Source organism: Oryza sativa, chromosome 3 (assembly GCF_034140825.1).
Source record: "Oryza sativa Japonica Group chromosome 3, ASM3414082v1".
Lineage (NCBI taxonomy): Eukaryota > Viridiplantae > Streptophyta > Magnoliopsida > Poales > Poaceae > Oryza > Oryza sativa.
The window spans coordinates 27,047,268-27,065,197 of NC_089037.1; the positions used below are offsets into that span (position 1 = coordinate 27,047,268).

General features: G+C 41.3%; 2 protein-coding genes and 1 long non-coding RNA gene across 3 annotated transcripts; 2 read left to right on the plus strand and 1 right to left on the minus strand.

Annotated features, from left to right (window-relative positions):
- Nucleotides 1–5,058: 5,058 nt before the first annotated feature.
- Nucleotides 5,059–7,527, minus strand: LOC107280247 (uncharacterized). Its single transcript, XR_003241145.2, has 4 exons — nucleotides 6,611–7,527; nucleotides 6,019–6,510; nucleotides 5,614–5,743; nucleotides 5,059–5,511 (listed from the first exon to the last, which is right to left on the minus strand). It is a non-coding gene; the product is annotated as an uncharacterized lncRNA (long non-coding RNA).
- A 2,533-nt stretch (nucleotides 7,528–10,060) lies between these two features.
- Nucleotides 10,061–10,862, plus strand: LOC4333658 (uncharacterized). Its single transcript, XM_066308212.1, has one exon. It carries the CDS (start codon nucleotides 10,289–10,291, stop codon nucleotides 10,643–10,645), a length of 357 nt encoding a protein of 118 aa, XP_066164309.1. The 5' UTR covers nucleotides 10,061–10,288; the 3' UTR covers nucleotides 10,646–10,862.
- Nucleotides 10,863–13,657: 2,795 nt separating this feature from the next.
- On the plus strand, nucleotides 13,658–16,725 carry LOC4333659 (uncharacterized). Its single transcript, XM_015773411.3, has 6 exons — nucleotides 13,658–13,835; nucleotides 13,953–14,028; nucleotides 14,615–14,722; nucleotides 14,851–14,949; nucleotides 15,430–15,555; nucleotides 16,323–16,725. Exons 1-6 carry the CDS (start codon nucleotides 13,680–13,682, stop codon nucleotides 16,454–16,456), a joined length of 699 nt encoding a protein of 232 aa, XP_015628897.1. The 5' UTR covers nucleotides 13,658–13,679; the 3' UTR covers nucleotides 16,457–16,725.
- Nucleotides 16,726–17,930: the final 1,205 nt, after the last annotated feature.

Here is a 17,930-nt window from a genome sequence, read left to right on the forward strand (position 1 = left end):
GAAGCTGCTAGTACGTACCTATTGGCCGGTAATACTCCACTCACTTAATGTATACCAATTGTTTCACTAATTGCAAATTTTAATTATTTTTTTATGATATGTCCTGAAGTGTCACAAGCAACCGCGAGGAACGGTCCTTTGCAGGTATTACACTTGCGAATTCCTTAGAGTTAATGAGAGGTACAGGACTAACGCGGAGGATGTAAGTCTCTATACTATGTGCTAGACAGCTTCACATATTTATGATACTAATATATTGTTTATCTTCAATGCATGTAGTTGCCAAGATTAGAACGTCGAACAAGCTTTGACGATACAGGCATCACAAATGTTCAGCGTGATCTGTGCCACTTCATCCACCATGAGTGCTGCCATGTGAAAGGAGATTTCTTCGACCCAGAGAGTGCCCTAGCCACAAGTGACGAATTCAAGGATCTTCGGGAGTGGAACAGTGCTATGCCATAATGTATTAACTAGATGGCGTATTTGAAGTGACAATGTAAAAAAATATTGTAATATATATATTTTGGCAACACTTTTGAGTTATGTAATATATGTACATTTATCAGTACCAAATGCTTGATAATCTTCCAATATATGTACATAATAATCTACCGGCAAGACTTTCTATTAAATAATTTAAAACTAATTTACGGGCAAATTATTATTAAATTCCAATATTTCCTACCTATCTTCGCAGGCGGAAGTTTTTTTTTTTGCAGGCGGCCGATTCCTATTTTCGCAGGCGGACCGGACTAGCCAACGTCCGCCTGCGAAAATTATCTTCGCAGGTGGATGGCCGCCCCGCCTGCGAAGATCGGCGATCTTCACAGTCGTTGGCTTACAGGCGGACGGCCTCCCCGCCTGCAAAGACCCTTTTCGGCCGCTTGCGATAATGCTTTTCCTAGTAGTGAAAGGAGATCAACAATGAGGAAGAGGATAGTAACGTGGAAGAGGCCTCGGTAGCATGGGACAGAAGTGGCGCGGGAGAGGGAGCGAGGCCGGATCCTCCGCTCCCCGTAGCCGCTGAGGCCAGATCCGCCTTCGGGAGCTCACTTCGCCATCGGGGCCAACTCCAGATCTACGCTCCCAAGGCCGGCCAACGTTGGATCAGTAGCTCCCGCAGCTGGCCAGTATCGGATTCACCCTCCCTAGGCCTACTGGGTGCCACTGTTGTTGCCGAATCGCTTCCATCGTGCTGAGTAGAGGGGCGACATCACGGAGGAGGGACACTGGTGAGGGAGGAGGAGCGGTGGTGACGCTAACGAGGGCCACCGGTGAGGAAGGAGGAGAGGCCGAGGAGTGGTGAGGGCCACTAGTGGGAGTGGAGGAGATGGAGCGATTGCGGGAGACGGGCATGGAGAATTGGAGATAAGGTGGCGTGGAGGTCGAGGAGAGAGATATTTTTTTTGTTTTTGTTTATTTTAACTGGGACATGAGACTAATATATCTGTAACGGCTCATAATCAAGAGTCGTTACAGATAAGGTGGTCATCTGTAACAGCTCCTAGTTGAGAGCCATTAGAGATAAGAGGATTTATATCTGTAAGGGCTTTTTTGGTTAGGAGCCGTTATAGATGAGGGATCTTCAGTAGTGGCTTAAGAGTGCTTTGGCCGTGTGTAATGGTTGCCTATGGCACCCATACAAATGGCAGAAAATGTAACAGTTTTAGTGGACCTGCCAAAGATGGCCTGTTACAGATGTTAGAATATGTGCTAGTGTCCTAAAATTTAAGCATTCTAGGTTGTTTAACAAGTATTACTAATATTAAAGAAAAATATTTTCTTTCAACCATTTGTGTGGTCAAAATTTAAATTTTGAATCGCTTAGATTCCCCTCGCAAGCACCCAATTGGTTGAGAATGTATTTACTTCCATGCATCAAAATTAATACCCCATATATACTTACTTCCTCTGTTTTAAAATAAATAAATCTAGTGCGGGATGTAATAATATGTCTAGATTTGTACTACACAATGCTATGATCCTATCAAGTACTAGGATATGTTATATATATCTCATATTAGGTTTAATTATTCTAGAACGAAGAGAGTATATTGTGGTATAAATTTTGAATTATAGATATGTTTATTTTAGGGGAAGAAAATATAAAGTACTTTTGCTATAATTAAGCTGGAGAGAAAAAATCATTTAACCCTAATCTTATTTCGCTCTCTCCTCTCCCATTGGAATTTGTTTGGCAAAAGATGCAGAGGAGTACAAATACTATACAACTGTAGTACTCCCTCCATCCTAAAATAAGTGCAGTTTTGCACTATTCACGTTCAACGTTTGACCGTTCGTCTTATTTAAAATTTTTTTATGATTAGTATTTTTATTATTGCTATTAGATGATAAAACATGAATAGTACTTTATGTATGACTAAATATTTTTAAATAAGACGGACGGTCAAACGTTGGGCACGGATATTCACGGCTGAACTTATTTTGGGAGGGAGTAGTAAGCTAGTAATACATGTAATTAGGGTATAACTGAAGCAATTACTGATGTTTTTCTTTAAAAAAATTCAACGACCACTGTAATATTAGTGCTCCCTCCGTCCCACGATATAAGAGATTTTGAGTTTTTTATTGCAACGTTTGACCATTCGTTTTATTCAAATTTTTTATGAGACGGATGAAGTATATTATTACTAGTAGTACTAGCAAACAGACAGACGAATGACATCATGGGGGTGACAGGTTCTCATGAAGCAGGAGAGAGCAAGAGGACAAGGATTGGTCACTTTACATGACCTCACTTCAACCACTACATTTATTGGGATTTGCATATCACGCCCATTTTGCTTTTGGCTCCCTTTCCAGGATCCAGAGCACATGGCACTTGCATCTCTCTATCTCTCTCCTCATGAGCTTTGTGATCAAGAGGAAAAATGTTTTGCATTGCTGTGCACAGAAAGGTGGCAATGAACTCATCATGGTCTCCCTCCCAGTACAACGTCTGTTGCCACTTGTTTTAAAATGAACCACTTGATGCAGAAACTCTGAGCTTTTCAACTTTTGTTTAGATACTAGTAGCAGAGTTCGTGCCCATCTCCCTTTGTCTCCCTTTGCATTCGCAGGCAGAGGACGGGAGGACGGCGGTGTGATATTTGTTAAGATGCCCCGAGGTACTACGTGCAAATGCAACACACATATGATCTCGAAATGGGACGAGTCTTGCCAATGCCAGCCGCATGTGAGTTGTTTTTGTTTTTCGTCCATCAACTGTAAAAGGCAGAGGCAGCCAGGAGAGAAAGAATGAAAGATAAATGGATCAGAGGAAGAGGAGCAAGATCAAGGAGTTGTTTTGTGTAGGGCCAGTGTCGAATCTAGAAATTTTCTGGAGTTCGACCACAACACACAGCAGCGAAGTATATCTACTGTAATGTGATGCCTAGGGTTGCTTGGGCCTGTTTGGTTTGTCGACAAAATAAACTCTACCGGTGTAATCGGAATTTAACAAGGTTAAAGAAAATGGATGTATTGTTTTGTTTGAGATTTTACTAAACTTTGATGTAGTTTTATGAGTGGAAGATTATAGAGTTTACTAAATTGGACATAGTAAGGTTGTGATGGTAAATTAGTTCGTCAAATTTTGGTTTTGGAAATAAACTAAACAAGCTATAGATCTTAGGTCCACCAATTAATGTGTCTTCGGCTTTGATCGAGGAGTGACTCCAAGTTAAAACTTGGGGAAAATTAACCGTTATTTCATTTGGAACAGTTCAATTCTTACGAGGGAACTTGTCAACATTCCTATTTGTAGAGACTATTGTTGGGAGTGATAAAGGAAAAAAAAAGAGAGAGATTTTGGGTCAGTTGGGTATATATGAAGCCCTATTGATTTATTAATTTTTAATTTTTGGGTACTCCCTCCATTCTAAAACATGGGGCACAACTATTTTTTCCATGTTTTATAATACAAGGCGTGTATACATGCATACAATTAACTACTCCCTCCGTTTTATATTGTAAGACTTTTTGGACTTATCTAGATTCATCTATTGATCAACGTATATGTTTTCTATACGTGTCTAGATTCATTAATATCTATTTATTTGGATAATGCTAGAAAGTCTTACATTGTGGAACGGAGGAAGTAACATCTTCCCGTCTCCTCAATTCGCTTTTCTAATCCTCCTCTCTCAAGATCTCTATTTATTGAGTGCATGCATTGTATTTATTGAGGTGATCCAAACGACAAGATGGTAATAATTTTTCCTTGGTTGTTGCGTTAATGGTTGCGCCTTATATTTTAGGATGGAGAGAGTACTACTGTAGAGTAGAGTTGCATAGTATATTGATTAGTAAGAATTGGCTTCAATTCAAAGAAGTAGCGAATACTATGGAAATTACCAGCCAGATTAAACCGGTCCTTCTGTTGGGGACTTGGAGTGACAAAGGAATGAAAAACACATGACTAGGAAAATAGTAGTACACATGAAACTTGAGCTGTTTAGATCACATGAATATTAGGGGATAGAGGACAACCAAAGTGAAGGAAAATGTCCTTTAAGTTGGACCTCATTTTTTTGTTTCTTTAGAAAGTACATGATTTCTCATATTTCCTTAGGAATATGAGATGCTCTTTCTTTTGCTCCAAAGAAGTTTATAGGAAAATTTTCCAAGGAAACCAAACCTCCACAATTCCTTCAAAATTCCTTTTGATCCAAACAGGCACTCGATGTTGTGGACAATACCATGATTATTTTATTTAGGCCCAACCCACCTTACCAAAATCTCTCTTAGCAGCATATCTGCAGCCCACTAGATATCCCATTTCGATTATCTGTTGGTCCATGGGCCTCCTGGCCCACCAACAATCCTGAATCCATGATAGATTCAACACACCCAAAGATGAGAATTTTGTTTATAGTTGTGTTCTAAATGAAATTCCAAATTCGACCTTAACATGTACTACCAGTAGAAAAACAACTTGCGCTGCTGCTGTCTCGAGGTTTAGGCCCATTTAGTCATTTGGATTTTCTTTTTACACCGAAAACTCATTTCCATTAACTAGCTCTAGGCGAATCGCCAGAGACCAGGTGGGATATGTTTGGTTGGTTGCCACACTTTGCCATGCCACACTTCAATTATGCCACAATTTCTTAGGTATGTGTTTGTTTCGCTACCGCATTTGTGTCGTGCCATACTTTCTTAGTTTGGGACATACATGTCATACTCTCAAATTTGGAGCTAAGTATGCCACACTTGTGGCCAACTATTTCTAAGTCACACTTGTGCCACCATGCCTCAACTAGTCTAAACTTAGTTATGGCAAGGTTAGGTATCAACCAAAATTTGGGCAAAAACAAAAAAATAAAGGTAAAAAAACGCAACAGCTGAATGTCATGAAGTACATTTTTTTATACTCGTACCTTTACCAAAAGACCTCGAGTCACTTGCATCTTGCATGAGCAGTCTGCATCTGTGGCTGTGCGATGATCCGGCCGCCGTTGGGCAATCAAAATGTCAGTCAGAGTAGGGCAAAGCAGGAGCATGTGGGAGCTGCATGTAGCCAAGACAAATAAAAAAAATGCTTAGCACTGCACACAACAACAAACCAACAATATCTGCAGTTAATCAGTTATCTAGTGTCAGACCAGGTACCTGCAGCAGCAGCAGCATCTGGTTTGGTTAGGACGAAGACATCGGCCACCAGCTCCCATGTGCCAAATCATTGGCCTTCGCATGGAAGCATTGGATAATTCCAAGCCGAATCGGCTGGAGAGACGGGGAGCTGATAACGAAGCAGATAAAAAAAACTTATCTCTGATTCAGGAGGAGGAGGAGGAGAATTTGCAGTGCGACATGATCTTTCCAACGATCACAAGACCAAAGTCAAGCTGGATCATGGGGGCTAACCCTAAGCCCCATGGTATCGCAGAATAAACCTAGTAGCTAGGTGCAACATGCATGGATGATCATTGAGATGCGGTGTGGGTTACTGGGTTATTCCCTGATTTGTTTGAGATTTTTGAGCTGTGAAATAATTAAGGCAGGGAAAAAAATTACCGTAGTTTCCAACAGAAGCTCAATTTCCGTTGAGCTTGAGAAGACAAGGGATCACCGGTTTCTTGTGAATCTGTGACCACATTATTCATTAGATAGCTCACATAAAAGTGTACTGAGCAGCAGCTTCATCACTTCTTTTTTTTTTCCCTGAAGAGCATGACGATCTTGTGACATGTGTGTCAGTCTCTATAATAGCAGCAGCAACTGATCAATGGAAAAAGATCCATGGTTTCAGAGATAAGATGTTCACAAATATCATGACAAATTATCTCCATATCTTTCCAGACAGACAGCATACTATACCACCCAGCCCACGGTTTCAGAGAAAAACCTGATTGGTACTGAACATCCTGCAGGTTTTATCATTTCATTTCAGCCTCTTGATTCAGCCGCCAAGGGGGGGTCACCTCGTCGGCTCACATGGAGGCAATGCATGACACAAACAGCCAGCAATCAGGCAGTGTCAAATCGTGCCAGTGTCCTCATGTGTTCCTGAAATGGAGATATGGCAAGAGGTGAGAGACCGATCCCATTACACATGCAGTGGTGTATACAATACAAAACATCGGCAGTAGCGATCACAGAGGAGTACATGGCATCAGGATGCAGCCATGGCTACGTGTCTGGTCTTGTTTCTGCAGCTGGCACATTGGTTGCCTGGAAGGCATTTCTCATCCTTTTGTGTGTCTTTTTTTTTCTTGTGCAGAGAATGCACAGTTCTGGGATGAACATGAGGTAGTGGCCATTAGGATTGGATTAAACATAGAATGCGTAGAGGAGCAGGTAAGTAAAGCCATGTGGCATTGGATGGCGGTGAAATGTTAGCCACCAAAATCCATGGCCTGCTTCATTCAAAGACCTTCACTGTCACTGTGTCTGTGGTTCAATCCCATCCAAGCAGAACGATGCAAATTGAATGGAAAATGACATTTTGAAGTGGCCAATATTGACTGGGATGGCGTAGGAGCCATCTTTTTTACACATGGGAGGTAATAATGATTGCTCATTTGTTCATACTGATAAGGATACCCCCCAAAATGCAGATTCAGTGATGAGTTAGTGAAGATCAACCAATCAGATTCCCTCCCTGATTTGCTCTTTGTCAATTAGGGGACCAAAAGCTTTCGAACGGGACCATTTGGGTTCAAGGTTTTCAGACTTAGCCACTTCATAGCCTTTTTGACTTAATTATCCTATGTGGTCAAATCACAAATAAAATATGTTTTAGCCTAACTTGTTTGCAAATCACAAATAAAATATGTTTTAGCCTAACTTGTTTGCAAATCACAAATAAAATATTTTTTTAGCCTAACTCGTTTGTTCAGTTTGCATTTGTTTTACACTAGGAATTTGTAAAAGAAAGACACACATTTGAAAATAGAAAAGCTCTGGCTTATGTACTTATCAAATGCTCAAGCTATCAGAGAGCAGCAGCATATAATATGATAGTTTGAAACTTCCTATAACATTTATGCTCAACTACATGGACTAAGACTTCAGCATGGATAACACCTACCAAGGCTTCCGAAAACTGCATTCTAACTTCAGCATGGACACCACCTACCAGCGCTTTCAAGAACTGCACTTTCAACAAATGTGTCAGACGTTTCACCTTGACGCTAGGTTTAGTCACATGAATCAAACAATTTCTTCAAACAACATTTGGTACCTATCCAGGACAAACATATATTGTATTTGTAGTAAGGGAAGACATAATAGAAAGAAAGTGTTCTTTTGTGCCTCTCAGTTGTGTTACCTGTATAAATATGTTTCGTACCTACATTTGGGATCTAACTTACAAAAGGTACCACAAGTTAAACTAAAATACCAGAATACATGGATAGATCAGACCTTATTGTCTCTAATTATTCCTTAGCTGATCTTATTGAAAACTGCAGAGGAATCGGCAGCATTAATTGCTTATGTTATATTTAACCTTCTCCACACAATTTCACTCTGTCATATCAGGAAAAAAAAAACAATGACATTTTTCATAGAAGATGATTCGCAATCGAGTAGCATCACGTGTATGAGCCTGAATAGCATATGGGTTGAAAGGGAATTGTAATGCTATGACACCCATAATAAGTTGACGTGGAGCAACGTTTGCATTTATACTGCACTATCTGCCTTGTGGATGAGCATAATTTCAGGTAGAGAAATCATTACATAGTATGGATGACCCTGCCTGTGGCCAATACACAATACAGCACTAGATAATTACTAGGTGTCAATTAAATTGGAAAAAAAAAAGGAGAAGAAACTCCATGTGCATATCAATGATGTTTTAAGTGGAAGGGTGCGACAGATGTTTGGTAGGACCTCCTAACATATGGACCAAGCAAAATACTGTTAATATTTAGAAACAATGATAAATGATGAATACTGAGATAACACTTGCAGCAACTGTAACACTTGTCAGATATTTAGAATTTGTACCTCTGAAGATCAGATATGAGGTTCCGTTTAGTCGACAAGACAAGGATATATGTTGTGATAGCGCTCGGAAACTCTTCCAGCTAGAAATACCAATGACTCTTTCTGTTGGAAATGGTTGAAAAGACAAAAGTGCAGTTAACAAGTGTCAACTTGAACACCAGAGATTGACACTCTAAATGTAAAACGAATCCACGGCAGCCTTCACCAAAACAAAGCAGAATTGGAACAAAAGATAATATTATTCCCGTATAAACAAGGTAATATTGGAGAGCAATGCTCCTCTTGCAAATGCAGAATGCAAAACAGGATGACTGTGGCCTTCAACAAAAGGAGCACAAATTATAAATATCATAGAGTTTCAGCCTTTTTTTTAAGTGTGCAAGGCGCATATGCAGCTGGTGAATCTCTGTATAAATAATTAAGGGTAAATTGGAACCATGCCATTATAACTAAATATGCATAGAGAGCAAAATCTAGCACAAGGTCGCCCTGCTGCCAAGACAAGAAATTGACTGGCACCAGCTAAGTCACTGGAAGCGTGGAACTATGCTGCGTTCCTCATCCCGGGAACACGGGAACAAACTCACCCTCCCTTGTTAAAACTAAAATAAGTAGCGTCCCAAAGTTCCTTGATCCCATTTCTTGGCCCATTGATCCAAGAACTTTTGTAACCAGCCTAGTTGTGACATATAATAAGTAATAAAGGACGATCAGAATTAGGAAACAAATAAAAAATGTTGGTTGATATTTAAGAAAACAGATAAGATCCAATTTTGAACCGGCCAGCTGAAATTGAAGGACTGAAGGAACCAGTCTCTCACCTTTAAAATGGAAATCTTCACTGGAGCCATCACTTGATTTTTCTTAGTTCTCAAAAGGGTCATTTTGAATATCAGTTGCTTGGATTGCAAACTTCAGCAATACCAATACCAATGGTTAAAGCGTAATGATGATTAATATTCCCTATCATCTAGTCCATGCTTCCACTATATAATTTCAATTCAATTTCTTAAGGGAAAAAAAAGGAAGCAGCCGTTCAGCACCTAGCAAAGATTCCATGGGCCAGTCCAAATCCTAGAAGCTATCTGCCATCCTTGGAAAAAGAGGAACCAACCGACTAAAGTTAGTCATGAACCTTGTCAAAAAGAAAGGCCCTGAAAGGAAGATATATCCTGCATTCTCTTTGGTGGCATGCAAACTCAAGAGTTATGCAAGGTGGCACCTCTGAATCTCGGGAGCTAACCATGAATCAAACTTTTATGGAGTGACTTGTTAGAGAATAAAACCTAACGAGAACCTAATTTGGTAGCAGGGTGAGATGCCCTCAGTTTGGCAGCTGGATGGTCCTTGTTATCTCAAAAGGAATTGTGGTGCTCATAAGTACATTGTAGAAACCAATCACTGCAGGGAACTCGAGTAAACTGAAACTTGACAAAGAGCCTAACTCAATTTAACCAGAATATAGGTACTAGGTGGCAAGGTTGATTAATTGGCTAGCACGGAAAAGCATGCTTTTTTTTCTCAAAAAATCAGCAAAGTGACAAACTTTGCATTTGTGCGGGTAGTGGGGAGAGGCCCCCAAAATTCCCACAGCACCAGCCCTCCATCCTCTCCAGCCACCAACTGGTGCCAAAGTTTTTAATGCCAGGAAAAGGCCAGCAAATGAGGCTCACACCCAACTAACTGTCTCAAATCTCTCACCTCAGAACATGCACCAATACCTTGCCCATCATAAATACCCCTCCACCCCTCCCCACCACTGCTCTCACAACCATAATAACCTCCCTACAAATAGCCTCCAAGAAACCAAGGCCAACACAAAACACAAACAATGGCAGCAATGGAGATTGAGTCAGTCAAGTGTGAGTGCTGTGGCCTGAGGGAGGACTGCACCCAGGACTACATTGCCAGTGTGAGAGCAAGCTTCTATGGCCAGTGGCTGTGTGGGCTGTGCTGTGAGGCTGTGAGGGACGAGGCGGGCAGGAAGAAGGCTCACCCAGGAGTGGAGGAGGCTGTCAGGGCTCACATGGCGTTCTGCAGGATGTTCAGGTCCAACCCCGCCGTCCGGGTCGCCGACGGCATGCGCCAGATGCTCCGGAGGCGGTCCGGCGACATGTCGAAGCCGGACACCTCCAAGAAGTACAGCACCGTGCAGGTCGTAGATGAATCATCAGTATCACTGTATTGAAGAGTTCATTCATCTTATATGGCTTGTAGACTGTCTAGTCCTCTTCTCAGGATTAGATCTCCCCTTCCTTCAGTAAGTTGGTGTATGTTCCTGTCATGAGAAGAACTGGAATGTACATAAGATTCCATGAGAATAGATGCCAGTAGTGATTGTATGGAGTTACCCTTCTTTTTGGTCAGAAATCAATCATGGGTTGATAAGATATACATTTGCAAAATAGTTGGTCACTACCTTCTAGTTGCGACCTAACAAAGGCAGGCAAGAGGTTAGCATGTGCAAGCTACATTGTTCACACCTAAGGTCATATTGCTTGCTGTATCTGACTTGACTTGTGATGTAGATGTAATACCATCAAGGAATCACTGTAGCGGTATTACCAGCTGGTGGTTGCAGTTGTTCCATCATACTATACTCCTAGATATTGTACATCAAAGTTGTAATGTTGTGGTATTTTTTCTTTTAGATTGTTAAGCATGGTCTAGTTAGGAACAGAGCAAAGATTGTCTGATGAAGCAATAGATATTGATTCACATACTAAACAGTCTATCAGTTCAGCACTCTTTGAGAAAAAACAATTGGAAGATGATCGATGCATGTGTTTATCTTTCACAAAAGAAGTGCATACAAGTATTTCAAGTTTCAATTTTGATATTAATAGCACGGCGATAATACAACAGATGAAAATTACAGGCTAAAATAAAAGGCTCCTTAAGTGGAATTACAGCAGCATGATCACAGTATACCAGTTGAATTCATAGGGTGCCCAGATCTGTGAAAATTGGATAAGTCCATAAAATTAGGAGTGCCTTTCTGTGAACTCTTCTTGGCACACAAAGAATCAATTTTCTCCTTTGTAAATGGCATAGTTTAAAAAGCTACTTTCTCCTTTGTAAATGGCATAGTTTAAAAAGTTGTTACCCAAAAAAAAAAAGCTTATGTTGAGAAGATTTTACAAATTAGTACCTGTCAACGACGTTCATTTCATAGTCATAGGCTCAAAGTTCAGCAATGGATTTATATTGCAGATTATTCTACTTTTGTCAACGCTCTACCATGATAAAGCATGCATCCAATCCACCCTTAGACTGCAGTGCATAAACACCAAATTCAGGTGTACTGTTTGCCTGTTTCAGACATAGATGTCGACACCATTACTGCATAAACCTCACACACAGGTGTACTGTTTGCCTGTTTCAGACATAGCTCGCACTCGCAGTCTTTGCGGACGCCATGGTTGTGAGGCATCACAGTGACGGCACACGGACTGTGGCGCAGCACGACGGCAATGCCAGCAGAACAGCACACGGCATGTGCGGATGTGCCGCTGCCGCCCTCGCAGAAACGTAAAAAAAAAAAGAAGAAAGAACTCCGCGAGTGCGACGCTCCCTGTGACGGCAATTTTCGACAACGAAATGATTTCGCATGATCACGAAAGGGACGTGCCATGCCGATTTGGCATCCATGAGCTACACCGCAACTGCGAGTTTACTACTCCCTTCGTCTCATAATATAAGGGATTTTGAGTTTTTGTTTGTAACGTTTGACCACTCGTCTTATTCAAAATTTTTTGAAATTATTATTTATTTTATTTGTGACTTACTTTATTATCTACAGTATTTTAAGCACAACTTTTCGTTTTTTATATTTACAAAAAAAAAATTAAATAAGACAAGTGATCAAACATTACAAGCAAAAAGGGAGCATTAGTTAGCACCCTCGGGGAGGATCAAGAAGCACACACCTGTATGTCTGGTCGCGCAATCCGTCGAGCACCTTGCGCGCACGATCCCCGCCGGCTTCAACGCGCTGCGCCGCCAGGCCGCGCCCTGTCACAGGTCTCGGGGACAGGAGCGGCCGGCCAGGCGATCCCGTCCGCATCCACATCACCGAGGTCGGAGAGGAACGGAATCATGGCGCATTTGATCCCACCGACAGCATCCGGCAAAAGATCAGAGGCTTGCAGGGGAAGCATCGTCTCCCGTGCGCTGGCCGTCGCACTCGATTGCGCAGCTTGAAGCTTGGATAGGGTGATCGGTGAGCACTGAGCACTATCTTGGATTTTGAGTAGGGTGATTGTGATCGAGACGGAGTTGAGCTGAAGATAATGATAATTCGGATAAATCTGGTGGATAAAGTGAATCAGCGATGAAAATAATTTTCAAAACCTTCGCTTGCATATGCTTCGAAATTAGAATTCATCCCAACTGGAGCGTCTATAATATAAGATCCACTCGTGTAGTCGTGATTAGCTTAACGAATTTTATCTATGGCCTCATCGTTTACCCTAAGTTATCAACCACGGCTAAAATTTAAATTTTAAAAGCTAATTTTACAGTTAATTTTGGGTATTTTAAACGTAGTTTATTTTCAGCATTGGTTTTTTAATCATTGAGAGTACATATATAAAAGTTTTGCCTATAAATTATTTTTTATTTGCTAATAAACCATTATAGCTTATAATCAACTTTTGGTCTCCCAAATCCCAATAGAACTGCTAGATTGCAAAAAAATAATATCCCAGAAATTTCCAACGTGAATTACGTTTTACATTGGACATTTGACATCTTGTGAAAAATCTTGTGAAGTGAAATATTCCAAGTGCTAAAACGATTTTTTTTTCATTTTTAAATTTTATTTTTCTAATATTTACAGAAATAGACCCTGCAGCCCTCCCCAAGAGCGGCAGGGTGACGTGTGTGACCAGGCAGACCGCTGAGCGGGTATGCGAATTTTGCGTGTGGCGAAAATTGCAGAGAGCAGCAAAGGACCTCAGCGCAAAATGCACACACGACGCCGTATGCCACATCACTTTGCCGCTCTCCACTTGGGTGGGCGGTGTAATATTTCTGTAAATATTAAAAAGAATTAAAAATGAAAAAAAATCGTGCTAAAACTGGAAAGGCCCATTTCAGTCGTCCAATAAAGCCCAGTCCATGTGCGCACTACGGCCCAAACATCCCTTTCCTTTCACCTTCTCTAAAACCTCTGGGCCAACTGGGCTCAAACCTCCCCGCAGCTTCGATCCGAATCCGCCATGCGGACATTGCAGAGGCGGCTCTCGCAGCTCGTGCTCCGCCGCCTCCTGTCGCCGCCGCCGCCGCCCGCCGCCCGCCGGCCCGCACCGGTGGCGGCGGAGGCCGTCTCCGGCGGAGGAGCGACAGCCCTACTTCGCCGCGGGGGTGGCTCCGGGGTACGGCTCCCGATCCGTGATGGAGAGATTCTCTGGTTTTGGGGGGGTTTTGGGATTCCTTTCGCGTCGAGCTGGAAGCCTCCTCCGTGACTCTCGTGGTTTGCGTGGATCTTTTAGGTGGCGGCGGGCGGCTGGAGTGGCGGCGGCTCGGGGCTTCGGTTGGCTCGGAGGCTCTGCACCTACGACGAGAGAGGTATATACAGCGGTTTCGTTTCGCCAGCCTCTCAAATCTGGGCTGTTTCGCTGGTCATGAGAAGAAATCAAGCAAACATCCATGGAAATACGGAATTCATGTGGTTGTGGTTGTATGATTAATCTAGAGAGGTTATTAAGAAAAATGGTGTCTGTGATTTTTTTGCATTTTCTTAGAAATGGCTTATGCCGTTGCCCCCCGAGGTTTTAAGCTACATTGGTGGAGTATTAGTAGAATTCCCTTATTGGATCTCAAATGCCATGTGATTATTGTTATTTGTTAGTATTGATCTTGATCCTTCTCTACTTACTGTGTGTCCACTCAGAGTGTTGTGGACAACTGCCTTGTCATCTGAATTGTCGCTGGCAGTGTGGATTAACCATCATTTATAGAGTGTGCAGAGAGCATTTAGCTGTCATTTTTCGTATATTACTATGGAACTATGATGTGATACTGTTTTGTTGAAAGCAATTGGCGAACAAGAACTAGAGAACCCTTTTTCCTTTGCTATTATTTCTGTGAATATACTATTTGGCTATTATAAGCTGATTCCTACTTGTCTGACTTGAACTGAAACGATGTACAGATGACAGGGCACTTGAGGAGGAAGCTGAGAAGAAATTTGGATGGATATTGAAGATATTCTTTATAGGAACTGCTGGTCTTGTTGGTTACCAATTCTTTCCTTACATGGGTATGATTACTTTTTCCTGATATGCCAACAAATGGTGGCATGCCCAGATCTCTACCGGGCTTGAACTATCAACCTAGGGCATTATTTAGGCAAACCTGAGAATGTTGTTTTGTCTGACAAGTTTTCAGGGGATAACCTGCTTCAGCAGTCCATCTCACTTTTGCGTGTCAAAGATCCCTTGTTCAAGCGAATGGGAGCTTCCCGATTAGCTCGTTTTGCAGTTGATGGTAACAATTTTATATAAGCATTTTTTTAATTCTCGTGTGATTTGTTCTACATTGTTGGGATCCAGAACACAATGTCATACTAATTATTTTACAGAGCAAGAACTAGACTCATAACATTATAGACCTAAGGTCCAACCAGTCAGACTTGGACCAATTAAACCGTGAACCGAGGGCTTCGCTAGTTCAATGTCTAGTCTAGTCTTAATAATTAGCCACAGCTCACCCTCTGCACCTATCGGGTTCGTCCTACTAGTCCTAGATAAGAACTAGGGAACATATTTGCAAAGTTTTGCTGCAGTGGGCAGTGCCTATAGATTTGGTCATGTTCCCTGGCCATGTCAAGATACATATTCTTCTTGTATTGAACATTCTTCTTGGCAGTTAACTTCAAATCATTTGCATTGAACACTGAACATTACATTTCAATGCTTCTTTGCTTTTTTATTTAGTATATGCTTTACTCATTTCCTACTGGCACAGATGCAAGGAGAATGAAGGTAGTGGAGATGGGGGGAGCTCAAGAACTTCTTAATGTATTGGAAGGTGCTAAAGATGATAAAACACGTAAACAAATCCTAAAAGCTCTTCATGCACTTTCGAAGTCTGGTGAGCAAAGTTAATTGAGTCCTACTTGACTTTTTAATTTCTTTAGTCTTATCATTCAGAATAGTTCTATGTTGCACTGATGTTCGCTGCTAGAAGTGCCAGTTAGTGGCTTAAGTTTTGAGATGTTAATTGGAAATTATGCACAAAAAAGAAGTACTCCCTCTATCCCAAAATACAAGGGATTTTGTGTTTGTCCTAAGTTAAACTTCCCAAGTTTAGCCAATTTCTGTAGAGCAGTACATCTACCACATCAAAGAAGCAAATTAAAATATATTTCATAATGGATCTAATGATGCTCATTTGATATTGTAAATACAATTGTTCTTTTCTATAAATTTGGTCAAAATTAGGATAGTTTTACTTAGGACAAACACATAATCCCTTATATTTTTTGATGGAGGGAGTAGACCCTTACACTAAAAAAAAAGGGAGAAATACAATAAATGTCAAGCGGCCAAGAACATTGGAATTTATCAATTTCTGTTTGGTGTGATCTGCTAACTAATAACGTGACATGAAAGCATGCTACTACTGGTACTGTCTTAAGGTCCGGGCTCCTGCACTCTCATGAGTGACTAGGCGAGGGCGTGGTTTATGTTACTAAGTCAACAAACTGCTGCAGTGCTGTGTGTTACCTCAAGCTGGCACACCCCAATACCCCATATGCCCATGCTTCAATTCTTAGTTCTTGCGTTGGTGTTGTTTGTCCTTGGGCTTTTGCTTTCACATACTCAAGATGCTTCGAACATGTTCCTTGCAATGTACAGAGGAAGCAGCAGGGTTTTTGGACAAGGCGGGCGCCTACGTAATAGTCAGTTCCACTCCCAACTCCCTCGAGTATGCTGAGATCGAGACCTACAAGACTAGCCTCCTGAAGGCGTTTGATGAACTGAAGTCGTGACGATAAATGGCTGGGAGTGGTGAATCGATCTACATGTTTGTTTTAAACTGGACGTATCCGAGCATTCTTTGTTGATCAGACCTTCGGTCTTGTTGCTGGAATCATGTCTACATACATTTGTTCTGAACAGGCAGCACCTTTAGAGAGTTGTTATTTTGTCTAAACGAATCTTCTTCCTTTTTTCTAGAGGAAAAACATTGGATTGGCTTTATCTGTATAATGATCGTGTAGGCACTGTATGCTTCCATAATAATTGTTGTTTTGGACAAGGATACTGTTTTCCATATAACAAATTTTACCACTATTTTCTATTACAATACATATAGAAATATCAAATATATGATTTTTATTAAAGTGTCTTTCAAGATTAATCCATAAATGTAATTTCCATTCTTTAAAGTAAATATTTTAAAATCTATTTATTGTCAAAGTTGATCTCGGTCCTTGTCGAAAACAAGTACGATGGAACTGGAGGAGAAAAAAATGGCTTTCTCCAATCAATTGTTGTGACTATTTGGGCACTGTATGACAAACTAGTAGTAAATATGCTTACTCCATTCGAGTCCCTGTTTAGTCTCCCCCCCCCAAAAAAAAAAAAAAAATTGTACACACTATCACATCGAACGTTTGCACACCTGCATGAAGTATTAAATATATGTTAAAAAATAACTAATTACACAGATTATGACTAATTTGCGAAACAAATTTTTTGAGCCTAATTGCTCCATGATTTGATAATGTGGTGCTACAATAAACATTCACTAATGATGGATTAATTAGGCTTAATAAATTCGTCTCACGGTTTACTGACGGATTTTATAATTAGTTTTTTTATTAGTGCCCGAACACCTCATACGATACGGCACCTTATATAATACTCAATGTGACACGCCAATACTTTACGCTCCTACATCTAAACACTCCCTCAGTTGTGTGACCATTCAAACGATTCTGTTGGGCACGGTATATGTGACAGACACTGTTGGGTACTGTATGTGTTGCAAACTACTACTCCATTCAATCATGTGTGACAAACTATCTGTTGGGTACTGTATGTGTGACAAACTAGTCTCCATTCAATTCTTGTAACCAGCGAACTTTCTCCACTCTAATTGGAATTGTATTGCTACCTCATCCTACTCATCGTAATGGTGCCCCTCTCTCTCCTTCTCTTGCTAGCCGCCGCAGGCCCGGGCGTCGCTGGTTTGCGTGATACCACACAAAACGTTCGGAAATTGTACTTGTACTGCTCATCCGCTAATCCGACTGGTGTTTGCTGCCACATGGTGAAGGCTATCTTCCGGGTTAGTATGCAGACAGATATATATGCTAATTGCCTACGCCACATCGAGGACTCGAGCACTAACATGGGTGAAGGCCTAGGGGAGGGCAGCCTAGATGCAAAGGCGCCTTGAGGGCATTAGCAGTGCGGCAACACATATTGCCATACCTCAGATGCCACCTAGGCCCAGGA